Source organism: Sinocyclocheilus anshuiensis, unplaced genomic scaffold, assembly GCF_001515605.1.
Source record: "Sinocyclocheilus anshuiensis isolate Anshui unplaced genomic scaffold, SAMN03320099.WGS_v1.1 scaffold70, whole genome shotgun sequence".
NCBI classification, from domain to species: domain Eukaryota; kingdom Metazoa; phylum Chordata; class Actinopteri; order Cypriniformes; family Cyprinidae; genus Sinocyclocheilus; species Sinocyclocheilus anshuiensis.
Window position 1 is genome coordinate 1,144,434 of NW_015542377.1, and position 13,712 is coordinate 1,158,145.

General features: G+C 34.7%; 1 protein-coding gene across 13 annotated transcripts in view; it reads right to left on the reverse strand.

Annotated features, from left to right (window-relative positions):
- Positions 1-1,109: 1,109 nt before the first annotated feature.
- LOC107692370 (SH3GL interacting endocytic adaptor 1) overlaps positions 1,110-13,712 on the reverse strand; it is a 61,193-nt gene continuing 48,590 nt past the window's right edge. For 6 of the 13 annotated variants that reach the window (XM_016491376.1, XM_016491375.1, XM_016491381.1 and 3 more), the window contains 9 exons: positions 12,135-12,194; positions 10,525-10,636; positions 5,605-5,760; positions 4,083-4,215; positions 3,752-3,769; positions 3,440-3,624; positions 3,161-3,225; positions 2,048-2,212; positions 1,110-1,925 (listed from right to left, as the gene is read on the reverse strand). In XM_016491376.1, coding sequence (XP_016346862.1) covers positions 1,903-1,925; positions 2,048-2,212; positions 3,161-3,225; positions 3,440-3,624; positions 3,752-3,769; positions 4,083-4,215; positions 5,605-5,760; positions 10,525-10,636; positions 12,135-12,194 — 917 coding nt within the window. In that variant the 3' untranslated portion in view covers positions 1,110-1,902. Of the gene's footprint in view, positions 1,926-2,047; positions 2,213-2,873; positions 3,039-3,160; positions 3,226-3,439; positions 3,625-3,751; positions 3,770-4,082; positions 4,216-5,604; positions 5,761-10,524; positions 10,637-12,134; positions 12,195-13,712 lie in introns of all 13 variants that reach the window. The other 7 variants (XM_016491384.1, XM_016491383.1, XM_016491379.1 and 4 more) reach the window with 3 other exon arrangements.

Here is a 13,712-nt window from a genome sequence, read left to right on the forward strand (position 1 = left end):
AACATTCACACACAGCTCCACCTACATCTAAACTGACATGACTTTTCTCTTTTCTTTTGCGCATCTGAGTGACGTTTCAATTTAGACCATGTAGACATACTGATTAAGCATTACACACAATTGAATTCATAGGTTTTTTTCTTTCAGCTGACAGACTCAAATTGTTCTTCGATTGAACTCTGCAATAAAAAACCCTATAATTACAGTGCTCAGAAAATATGCAATGCAGTGTTAACTGGTGGCGGCGCTCATCCTTAACCTTAAATGTGGATGGAAACCTATGAATCACAAAGCACCAGTATATTCTTCTCCAAACCATCACAACGTCTACATCAGACACTCAAAGATGTAACCAAAATGTTTGTTCTTGACATTGAACATCAGAGCATCTGGGAAGTTAAACAGTAACACAGTGTTTTTTTCCTTTTCATTTTTTTTCCACAAGAAACGATATTTTTCACTTTATTCATAGGTTTAAACATTTAAAAAATATGCAGCTTAGTTTCTCTTAAAGGACAATTCTTGAGATACACATACAAATGAAAAGAAAAGAAAAAGCGATTTGGTCATTTAACCACTCGAGAACCTTGTCATCTCACAGAGACCGTTACCATTTGCAAAATAAAGATGTTCTGAAGCGCAGGGGCTCATGCTCAGGACACTCAATAACATGTGCTGCGGGGGAGAGGCTGGATACAAACACATCTGTGTGAATGATAAAAGAATTTACAATGTCCAAAAGCTGACAATCCATGTTGAACTAATAGTGCTGCTATACATAACACTGTAATAACATCAAGCATGACGCATCTAGGTAGATACAGTATCCTGTTTCATTTTCTCTTTTAAATGTCACCCCCTGACCCAATATAGCATACATTTTCTGTTGCACTTGAGTTAAAAAAATTATATCTGAAATAAATTTAAAAATTATACCTCGGCATTATACTGTACACAGCTTACCCAACTACACAGATAACAAAAAGTCAAAAACTTGAAGGATCCTAAATTATGATACCATTCAAAGTCTATTCATATACAGTGTAACTTGTTTCGTTTTTTTTTATACAACAAATCATGAAAAAATAAATAGAATGATGTCATGTAGCTACTCTGATGTCTAACACTGTTACTTCTAGAACAACAGAAAGGCTATTTAACAATACAAGAAAACACCAAACGGCCTTCAAGATATATATTTTCAATTTAAAATGACTTTTCTGTTGAGGAAAACCATTTTTTTGTGAGTCTATTGCAAGCAGGAGATTTTTAAAGCTGTGGCTGTCTAAAAACAGATTTGACAAAATATAATTTCTAACATTTTCCATTTAATGAACCTGACTGCGGTGTGTAAATTAAAATGAGATATTCCTGAATACGTTTTCATAACTAAATAAGCTTGAGCAATACCAAAATCCGATGCAGACCTCATACTACATGCAACAGTATAGCGCCATCTTGTGGCAGAGGCTCATTCCTCTTTTGTTCATCGTACTATTTTGCTACCTTGTTCGAAAATTGGATACTTTTGACAAACTGAATGCATAGAGTAATAAAAACCACATGTTCAGTATCACTTTTAGAGAAGGATACAGAGAATTCAGGTTCACGTAGGCACAGCCAATAACACGTCGAACAGAAATAGAGGCTTAATCTTACGAACAAACCCAGGTCGTTTAACTGCCTTAATACAGATGTTGCCAAGTGAATACAGTTCACAATTATAAGAAGTACACCCTAAAACGGTCCACATTTTACAATGCAATTTTACAATAATACTTCTGGAGTGTGTGTGTGTGAGGTCCACCTGTATTGTACATCTACAAAGGTCAGGTTGGGGTCATGTCCTGTGTTTTAAATATTCAGAATTGGTCCAAAATATGCAGACTTGCATGGCGTTGTTTAGTTGTCTGCCATGTATTTTCCTATGATAAAAGCACACACAGCGTAACTTATTTTCACAATGCCTTGATAATCTCAAATTCTGACTCTCCAGAAGATTCCTAGTAAATTAATGATCAAAACAGATGTCGCTGGCATAACTCACCTGCTGCAAACCTCTTCTTAATGAGGGAAAAACGATATCCAAGGCCAACCAGCTCAATGTCACAGCCTGACAGAGTGCTGCCCTCACTGGTGAACTGCACTGCCACTGGGGCGGGTTTACTGGGACCCTCAGTCAGTTGGAAACGGGCCAGCAGAGATCCCACACCTGAAGATATAAAAAAAGAGTGGATGAAAAAAAGAGAAGCAATCAATTTATTATTATGTATAGTTTAGACCGTTCAAAAGTTTGGAGTCAAACTTTTGACATTTATAATGTTACAAAATGTGTCTGTTTCAAATAAATGCTGTTCTTTTGGAATTTCTATTAATCAAAGAATCCTGAAAAAATTCCAAAATATTAAGCAGCATAATAAAACGATTTCTGATGGATCATGTGATTGAATTGAAAATTCAGTTTTGCCATCAAATATTTTCAAATATATTATGATAGAATACATTTATTTTTAGTGCCGTCAAACGATTGCATCCAAAATAAAAGTTTTTGTTTACATAATATATGTGTGTGTACTGTGTATATTTATGATGTATATATAAAGACACACACATACAGCATATATTGAGAAAATATTTACATGTATATATTTATATTCATATAAATTATATCATATATAAATATATTTAATATATAAACGTAACATATTTTTCTTAAATATATACATACATGTGTGTGTATTTATATATACATAATAAACATACATAGTACACACACACATATATTATGTAAACAAAAACTTTTATTTTGGATGTGATTAATCGTGATTAATCGCGATTAATCGCTTGACAGCACTGTCGCTGGCATAACTCACCTGCTGCAAACCTCTTCTTGACGAGGGAAAAACGATATCCAAGGCCAACCAGCTCAATGTCACAGCCTGACAGAGTGCTGCCCTCACTGGTGAACTGCACTGCCACCGGAGCGGGTTTACTGGGACCCTCTGATAGCTGGAAACGGGCCAGCAGAGATCCCACACCTGAAGACAGAGGGAAAAAAAGGGTGGATGAAATAAAGAGAAGCAATTAATTTATTACTAATTATTATAAGTGAATTATTATAAGTGTATATATACACACAAGAATGAACCATGAATCTGACCTCCATTCTCAGCCTTCTGAGAAATATCTGGAATCTTCCATAAGATTCTCTGCTGTTCCGCATTCCTATAAACATAGCAATAAAAAATATTATATTATCTAGAAAGAAAGAATGTTGTTGATCTGTCAAAAATGCTCTTCCTTCACATCTAGTACAAGTCATAGTATCATTTTTTCAAACTCGCAATCTAATACAATCACAATGCTTTATTTTCACAATGACACTTATATTTTTGAAGACTAGTAGTAAATTAATAGAAGACTCCAGTCCATCTCTCACCAGGCAGCTGGAGGAAGCACAGCCTGCAGTTTGCTGACGCCTCCGTCCACAGGGATGAGGAACTGAACATTGTTGAGGGCGACAGGAGTGGTCATGGCACCACCGTTGTATTTGTAGTCTATCCTCAGATCAGTACTGGTGGGCTCACACCTCCAGCTCACTGCTAGATTTAGAGGAGTGGACTGAATTACTGTTTTTACTCTATTTTACTTTCTATTTTTGATCACATAAATGAAGCCTTGCAGAGCATAAGAGACTTCTTTTAAAGACTAAGTAAAAAAAATCTTACAGATCCCAAACTTTTGAACAATGTAGACCCTTCTGTAACACCTGAGGCAAATTTGGTAATGAAGTGTTAATGACATAGCCTCATTCTTGTAAAAACAAAATGGTATGAAATGGTAAACGTTAATTTTATCATTCGTTTGTTTTAAATTACATTTTTTATTTCGTCAAATTAACAATTTCAGAACTTTACAAGGTCACTACGTGATGTCCAAGGTCAAATCTGGGTCCTGAAGCAAAACCAATAGAGAACCACTTACGTAAGATATGAAGTAAATACCAGTTCTAGATTTTCTCAAATCTAATGACTTCAAGTACTCTTATGTCTCTGTAGTCAATATTGCTTTGAGGGTCTCACCTGATATTTCAGCATGTCTACATTGTAGTAAGTTGCTTGTGGTTTCTGCTCCGCCACCTTCTTTAAATGGGTCATCAGGTTCGGCATATTCACCCAGAACTCCTTTGAGTTTGGATTGGGCTGCGTGGTGTCACTGTAGGAAATTTGAAAGTGCATTCAATCTGCAAATCATACTCAACTAATTAGCTATTATCTGTTTTTCCTGTATCTTCCTGTACACTAGGGCTGCACAATTAATCGAATTTCTAATCGCGATTACAATTATGGATGCCACAATTACGTAATCGTTCAAAGCGTCAATTAATCGTTCAAAGTCCACTTATGTTATTCTGTGTGCTTAAGATGCTTTTTTTTTTCTACATGTTATCTTAATGGTTTTTCCATTGTTTTAATTTTAGTATAACACCATAACACCATTTATATTATTACTTTTTTTATCATTTAAAGAAGAAACCAATCCGATGTATAGTTGACATTTGAGGCTTAATGCTATAGAAAAGCACTAAAAGTTTTTCAGTTAAGAGTGTTTTCAGCTTGTTTATTTTCATATAAAAATATGGCATGCAGTTGCTTCACACAATGGTATAAACATCATTCAATGTAAATTGTGATAATCGTAATTAATAATCGCAATTACAATTTCAAGGGAATAATCGACGATTATGATTTCTGTCATAATCGTGCAGCCCTACTGAACACCCTTCAAAAGTTTGGGGTCAATATGTTTTTTAAATTTCTTTATTCAGAAATTATGCATTAAACTGATCAAAAATGACAGTAAAGACATTTACTATTTTTTTTTTTAAATTTCCAAATAGTTATTTTGACCTGTCAATTCATCAAAGAATCCTGAAAAAAATGTAGCAGCACAACTGTTTTCAACATTGATAAAAAGAAATGTTTCCTGAGCAGCAAATCAGCATATTAGAACGATTTCTGTCATGTGGCACTGAAGATTAGAGTAATGGCTGAGGAAAATTCAGCTTTGCCATTACAGAAATCAATTACATTTTTAAAATGATTCAAAATATTACCATTTTACAGTATTTCTGATCAAATAATTGCAGCCTAGGTGAGCATATAATACTTTGCATTAAACCCCAAACCTTTGAACAGTAGTGTATATAGCCAAGAATGCTTTTGCAAGATCAGTGAACGATCACATTCCCTCAGAAAAAAAGACAATGACACACTACTCCTCCAAAAGTGTGGAGATCACACGTGATTAGTGATACAGTATGTGAGTCACCCTCAGCTGACTGTACGGATGGATTCTGAAGTGAGATCTCACACTGAGAGGATGTGCTAAGCTATACTGAAGTATTAACTCTCCTTCCATTACCAATCACTTCCATTACTAATTATGAAAGTGCATAAGCAATAATTGATAATATATTTGATGGCTGCTGCTTAATTTGTGTGACTAATGAGGAAATATATAATTATCACTAGTCAATAAATATGATGGAGTTTATGGTCTGTGAAGGTTCTGTTGTAGTTGATGTTAGATGAATGCTATTACCAGCACAGTAACTGAGGGTTAGGAAGGACGTGTTCCAGCCGACTGTAGTTGGTTATGCTGAAGGTTAGCGCAGCAGGCGAGGGGTTATTTGCAAAATGCCGTGTGATGCCTGCTGGGAAGGACAACACCATCTCTCCAGTGATCTTCACCACACACCTTAGAAAGTGACATTATTATACACGTACATAAGTAAAGGTCTGTTGTGTGTAGAAACAGAGTGACCAATAAAACACTTCATAAGGGCTATTCACACAGAACAAGTTTTTTCCTTTTCACTGCACTACTTTTTCATTGTCTTTCTATGTAAACACGTGCTAGATGGACATGTTTGGTGTTCTAAAAAGCAGACGTTCAAGTTAAAAGAAGTTCAACTTTTAAAAAAAATGCATCTCAAGACCTGGCTTTTTTTTTCTCATTCCAGTGCCCATGTCTTGAGTTTTTCAAAGAAAAAACACATTCTATATGAATGACCCTACATACTGTAATAAAGGACATCAGTGAATAAGAATGAAAAACTGATGTCTAGACAGAAGAGATTAATAGAGTGATGGAGAGAGATGATAGGTAAACCAGGTATATATATATATATATATATATATTTCAATATCTTTCAGTTTTTTTTACTTCAATGAAAGGTTGTAATTTTGAGATTGTTTTTAATTGAAAGATAAAAAACTAAAACAAATATGAATAATGCAGAGTTATTTTCACAGCCACCCTTTACCAAGGGTGCCAATAATAGTGGAGGGCACTGTGTATATATAGCAATGACAGCTGTGAAAATAAATCTGCATAATTCATTTTTGATCTTTCATTCAAAAAATTCTAACCTTACATTGAAGTAAAACAATTAAAAGTGGGAGGAAACTCATATTATGAAATAATTGTTTTTCTCCAATGCATGTTGGCCACAATTATTGGCACTCCTAGAAATTCTTATGAGTAAAATATCTCTGAAGTATATTCCCATTCATATTTACAATTGTTTAGCACACCAGGGTGACTAGGAGCATGAAATTGTCCAGCCATGACTTCCTGTACCACAGGATTATAAACATGAGGAACACAAAGGCCAAATTCCCTTAATCGTCCATCATAAGGAGTAAAATCAAGGAATATAGTTCTGATCACAAAATAGAAAATAGCTGTAAGAAAATAGCTAAAGCATTGAAAATCCCCATTTCCACCATCAGGACAATAATTAAGAAGTTCCAATCAACTAAAGATGTTACAGATATGCCTGGAAGAGGACGTGTGCCTATATCGTCCTAATGCACAGTGAGGAGGAGAGTTTGAGTTGCCAAAGACTCTCCAAGGATCACAGCTGGAGAATTGCAGAAATGAGTTGAGTCTTGGGCTCAGAAAGTCTAAAATAAATAAATAAATAAATATCAAACAGCCCATACATCACCACATGTTGTTCGGGAGGGTTTCAAGAAAAATCCTTCTCGCTCATCTAAAAACAAACTCCAGCATATTCAGCTGTCAGACACGACTGGAACTTCAAACGGTACTGGCTTCTATGGTTAGATGAAACTAAAAAAAGAGCTTATTGGCAGTAAACCCACCAGATGGGTTTGGTGCAAACAGGGATAAAAAAGTACCCCATGTCCATGGTTAAATATACTGCTGGATCTTTAATATTTTTTCTGCCAGAGGTCCTGGATATCTTGTTCAGATACATGGCATCATGGATTCTATCAAATACCAACAGATAAAAAATGACTGCCTCTGTTAGAAATCTTATAATGGGTCGTGGCTGGATCTTCCATCAGGACAATGATCCAAAACAAACATCAAAATCAACACAAAAATGGGTCACTGAGCACAAAAGGAAGCTTCTGCCATGGCCGTCCCAGTTCCCTGATCTGAACCCTATAGAAAATGAGTGGGGTGAACTGAAGAGAAGAAGCATGGAGCTGGGAATCTGAAGGATATGGAGAGATTCTGTATGAAGGAATGGTCTCTAACCTCTTTTCAGGTGTTCTCCAAACTCATCAGGCATTATAGGAGAAAACTCAGAGCTGTTATCTTGGGAAAAGGAAGTTGCAATAATTGGGTGCCAATAATTGTGGCCAACATGTACTAGAAAAAAACATTTATTTCATAATGAGATTTTCCCCCCACTTTCCATTGTTTTACTTCAATGATAATTTAGAATTTTTTGAATGCAAGATCAAAAGAATAAATGATGCAGATTTATTTTCACAGCCACCTTTGCTCATATTTACCAAGGGTGCCAATATTAGTGGAAGGCACTGTATGCATACATATATATACATATATTATGCTATGACTCAGTTTCTACAGAGAAATAAATAAATTCAAGTGACCTTCAGATACAGCTGAAATGAATAAATGCAAATGAAAATATTTTATGCTTATTTCTCTGTAGAAACTGAATCATAGCATAATAAATTTAAATATAATACATCAAATAATTTTAATGTTATATTAATTTAAAATAGTATTATTATTAAATTATATAACATAATGTTTAAAATGTATGTTATGTATTATTTATTTATTTATTATTACTTAGGGTATGGTCAGGTATTCTTAGGTATACATGTCAAATGGTATGTATTAACTTTAAAAATTACTTTTGAAATATTCCCACCAAGGCCATGTGCTCACATAGGTGTCCATGATAATGCCTGTCAAATTTGATTTTAAATTGAAATGTCCTCCTATTACAAGCCTTTCTGTTTGGGGCCAATTTAGTCAAATATCACTAGTTTATGATGCTGATTAAAGATGTAATATAAACTAACCTACTATTTGGAACTATTTTCAAGTGTTCAATGTTATATTTTTTGAGAAAGTGGTGCTTTATCTACAACTTTATTATTAAAGTTCTGTAAGTCTAGGATAAAATAATTATGTTGCACAACTTTAGTGTTTTTGAAATGTTTAGCTTTAATGCATATTTCTATTCCATTCACTTAAAATTTTAAAGGGATAGTTCACCCAAAAATAAAAATTACCCCATGATTTACTCGCCCTCAAGCCATCCTAGGTGTAGATGATGTTCTTCTTTCAGACAAATACAATCTGAGTTTTATTTAAAAATGTCCTGGGTGTTCCAAGCTTTATAATGGCAGTTAATGGGTGGTGATATTCAATAGTCCCAACAGAAGTCCAATAAACTGCATCCATCTACCATAAAAAAGTGCTCCACGGGGGGAGGGGGGGTCTCCTGAAGTTAATCGATATGCTTTTGTAGGAAAAATATCCATATTTAAAACTTTATAAGCTGTAATCTCTAATCGTAACCGTAATCGTTGCGTTGCAGTGCCGTTCCAGCAGATGATATAAGATGTAGGCACAGCATAAGCTTCGGTGAGAGGTGATGAACGTGGAAGCACAGAGGAGAGAGCAAAACAAAATGCAGACAAAAAAGTACAAAACTAGGATTTGTAAAGAAAAATGTCGGAAGATTTCGATAAAAGCCAAGAGGAGACTGGTGTTCCTTTGTTGTAAACAAAACTTGGTTCTCGCGAGACTAGCATATTCTCACCTGAGCTTACGCTACGCCTACATCCTACATCATCTGCTGGAACGACACTCTCTCTTGAATGAGTGTACATCAATTAGCGGAAGCTAGAGATTACGGTTTATAAAGTTTTAAATATGGATATTTTCCTTACAAAAATGCATCAATTCGCTTCAGGAGGACTTTCTATTGAACTATTGAATATTACCACCCATTCACTGCCATTATAAAGCTTAGAAGAGCCAGGACATTTTTAAATACAAATCTGACTGTATTCATCTGAAAGAAGAAAGTCATATACACCTAGGATAGCTTGAGGGTGAGTACATTTTTGGGTGAACTATCCCTTTAAGCAATATATAATATCATATTATATAATGTAATATATACATACATGATTTAATAATGTTGCAGAATGAAGTGGGTGTCTACATTTGAACATAAATTCAGTGATAAAAGGAATGTTGACCAAAGATTACAATTTACATCTGTAAAATACAATTCATTAAATTTCTAATATTTTATAATTAATACGATATAACACAGCCCCTTTTCCCCCAATAGATGCCACAATACAATACGAAATTACAATACAAAATTACAATACGAAAATTAAAATTACAACACGAGACTTGAGTTCACTGTTCATCACTCTGATCATTTCTTGGTATCATATATTGTTTCTTAACTGTAATTACAATACGAGACACGACTTCACTGTTCATCACTATGATGATTTCTTGTTGCCAGATGTTGTTTTCAGCATTGAAAAAAACAAAAAACACTTCAGCTGAACTTGTTGACTGTCATGCTTGATTTTCAGTGTCAATTTCTTCAACAAACAATGGCCTTTGGCTGTAGAAGCAACATGGTCAGGTGGTGTAACTGGTTTGTGTCAATTGGCGTAACCAGTATTTTTCCTAAAAATATAATTATATACAGGAAAATTAATGTGGAATAAAATGTAATCATCTAGTTTAGCGTAATAACATGGTTTTTTAACAATTTTTACATAATTTGTCAAAGATTATTTTGAAAACAGAGGCGTTTTCAGCATATGTCCTGCCAAATATTGAAAAAATGCATTAAAATGTACATTTAGAGATGATTAGACTAAATGTCTAGTCCAAATGACTAAATGTAGACTAGACATTTAGTCTAGTCTTAGACCGCATTAGACTAAATTATGTATTTATTTCTATGAGTATGCTTACATGCCATCTAGGTGGATAAAATATTTAATATATTTCTCATTCTTAGGCAGTTACACCATTTGACATTTTCAGGTACATTCAGTCTTCACGTTAAAAATGGTGCAAATCTAATTTTTTATTACATAAAATCAACAAATACACTATGTACATTTTAAAATACCTGATGCATGCTTTTATATATATATATGCTGTTCTGAGATTGCCACATACTTATTGGGGTCAGCTCCTTTGAAGTAGGCATTAACTGTCTCTGTGAAAGCTGCAGCAACAGGCAGTGTGTCCTGGGCCCCCATGGTGAGGGGACTGGGCCCTCGAGAACAGCCTGAAAGAACAAAAACACGCACACCCGCAGTTACAGTGTGTTTACAGACAAAACACAATTTCGATCAGTCACTGAGATACAACACAGAGGCAAATACATGGGTGACAAAGAATGGGAAAAATGGAAATACAAACAAATAGACAAACAAAACATCTCATAGTTTGAGACAATCAGCAGCTGACAAAACTAATTTCTTCATTTGCACTTAAACCCAGACCTAAAATCTAGAACAATGCCTTCTTCAGATGGACTCTATTTTCAGTTTACTTTGCTTGACCACACTGTTAGGACTTGTCAGTAAAAGTGTATTGTCTTGTTCTAAGCAAGCTTGTTAAAATTTTGAATGTTGAATAGGCCAATCATGATTAGATTTCACCTCAAGCATTAGTTACCAAAGGGCAGTTCACTAGCGGGGAATACAAATTGATGCCCATACAACAGAGGGCCCATACAACAACATGCACACACAAGTTCAACACTCTGGTTTCAAGAATAATAATAAAAAAAAGAAACTTAGGCGTGACATTTAACTAAAGTAAAAATGTGCAGTTATTTATATGGTTGAATTTGATCAAGTAAGTAGCAAAGACACTTGTAAATAAATTGGCATTAAAACCACAAAGTATACCTGTATTAATTAACATAACGTTTTTATTGATTTTAAGGAATATTAAATCTGGTTTTGTGTGAGTGGGATGAGAATTACAATGAATTTAATGATTCTAATGCAGATTCCAATTCCAATGCTTTCGGTTCCTTAATGATTATGAGTAATATTGAGGAACAATAAATGGACATTGTTTCAAAGTTTGGAAAACAATTTCAGATTTTACACAAAACCGTAACAATAAATGGGTTACAAATTAAATTTTTCAAATTGTAAGCATAAATTATACAACAATAGGTCTAGTACCATTTCTAGCAGATGCAACTTGTATTCTTTTTCTTTCTTTTTACTTTATTTCTTTTTAAACACACAAAATGTATGCTTTTCCACATTTTCTATTCTAGTTTCAATTTTAAATTTGAATGCAATTACATTAATTTGGACTCATAAGAACAATCAAGGATAAGTGTAATATATGCAAAAGATGGAAGAGAAAAAGAAAGGAAGTTGAAACAGAAAACACTCAGCTTCAATGGCATGCATTTGAAGCTGAATCATAGTGTCATGATCCAAGACCAAAGTCGAAATGAAGAGATCAAAGCAGACGAGCCACAAAACAACAAGAACGAGAAAACACACAGTATTAGTGACGAAGGTAAAAATATGATGGATATGATCCTTGAAAGAAAAGAAAACCTGCCAATGACTGCAAGATGAACAATTAAATGGCAAAGCAGGTATACAGAGCAAAGCAGATGTGTGGAGGACAAGCAAATGTGTCACAGTTGGTTTTGATGAAGGAACAAATGCGTGAGAAAAAGGGGGAAGTCAGATGTCAGATGAGACTAGAGTGTGCACGCGCTACGTCCTTAGATATTAACCCCAACTTACCTTCAAATGTTAAATAAAACTTGCCTCTGTCAAACCACACGAGGGAGGGCTGGTCTGTCTCTGTGTTGGAGGGGGAGGAGGTATAAGGATGGGGGGAGTGAGGAGAGGCAGGGAAGGAGAAGGGGGAGAGAAGGACAGTAGCGTGAGTCACACACAGGTCCATCATATGGCACAGTGATGGGGGCCAGGGGCACAGGTCAAAGACGGTCACAATTCACCTCAGACGGAGATGACTATGATATGTGAAACATTCACAAATGTTGTACAGCACACTGGGCAAAAAAGAAATCAATCTAATTCAATCTTTGTGTAGTTATCAGTTATTTTATTTGAAGCAAGACTCAAAGTATGAAAATAAGGTGACATACAGCTACTATTAGCTTCAGATTTATAGTTACTATTAATAACAATGCATGTGCAAACTTCTATTTTAATGTGCAATGACAGCTGAGAAGCGATATTTTTGAAATCTGGGGAGATTCAGAGAGTACAATTATGCTCTTACAAAGATTTCAAAATTGATTTATTTACGTATAATATCAGGACAGATGAAAGCTGGAGATGATTTGAGCTGCTTACGAATTAAAGCCTTTAGATTCAAAGATGACGTTAAACAGCTTATACTTAAACTTCTGAAGGAACAAATAATCCAAAATGGAAAGTTCTGTCATTGATGTTTTGATGTCACACCCTTTTGATGAAAAAAAATAAATAAATAAATAAAATAAAATAACAGTATACGGGTTGTACGCTGTTCATTTCCCCCCCAAAATTCTAAATGCCAACATCCTGCCAACTGTTACATTTACGTTTATTCATTAAGAAGATGTTGGTATCTAAAGTGACTTGTACCACAGCAGTAGTCCTTAGGAATTTTGCACTATATTCTAAGTCTTTTGAAGCCATACAATAGCTTTGTGTGAGGAACAGACTGAAATTTAAGTTGTTATTGATGAATGTATTCTTCACTGATGTGATTCTTGAGGTTAATGATCCTTGCTGGAAAAGAAGATTATCAGCATATAGTGATTTACATTTTAGTCTGTTCCTCACACAAATGATAATATAACAAAAGTCATACAGACTATTTTTATGGTGCTTTCATAATAATTTCTCATAATTTAATTTCAGTGTGATTTGTTCCATGGAAGAAATAACAGCAAATGGGTTTAGAATAACATGAGGGTGAATAAAAGACAGAATTTCATTTTTGGGTGAACAATTTTTTTGTTATTTTGGTAACATCTGTGCAATGTGAATGTAGGAAGCTAGAGCCTGCATTTTGTGAAAAGTATATTGTGTATATTTCTTCATGTCTGATATGTGAATGGGAGGAGGTAGCTGCAGTTGGGATGATGGGCAAAAGGGGGCAGTAATGAGTGACACAAGAGGGAAATGTAAATGAGGGCTTCTTCTACTGTGCTGGAGAGGGGTGATACAATTTCAGACAAAACCAGGACCAGGACTATGAATGACGTGAAGATCACTTAAGCAATGAGAAGATGTGATTTGTACAGTAATGCTGAGCATCTCAATGTGTTATCTTGAACTGTAAATTTGATGTTCTAATGCTGCATT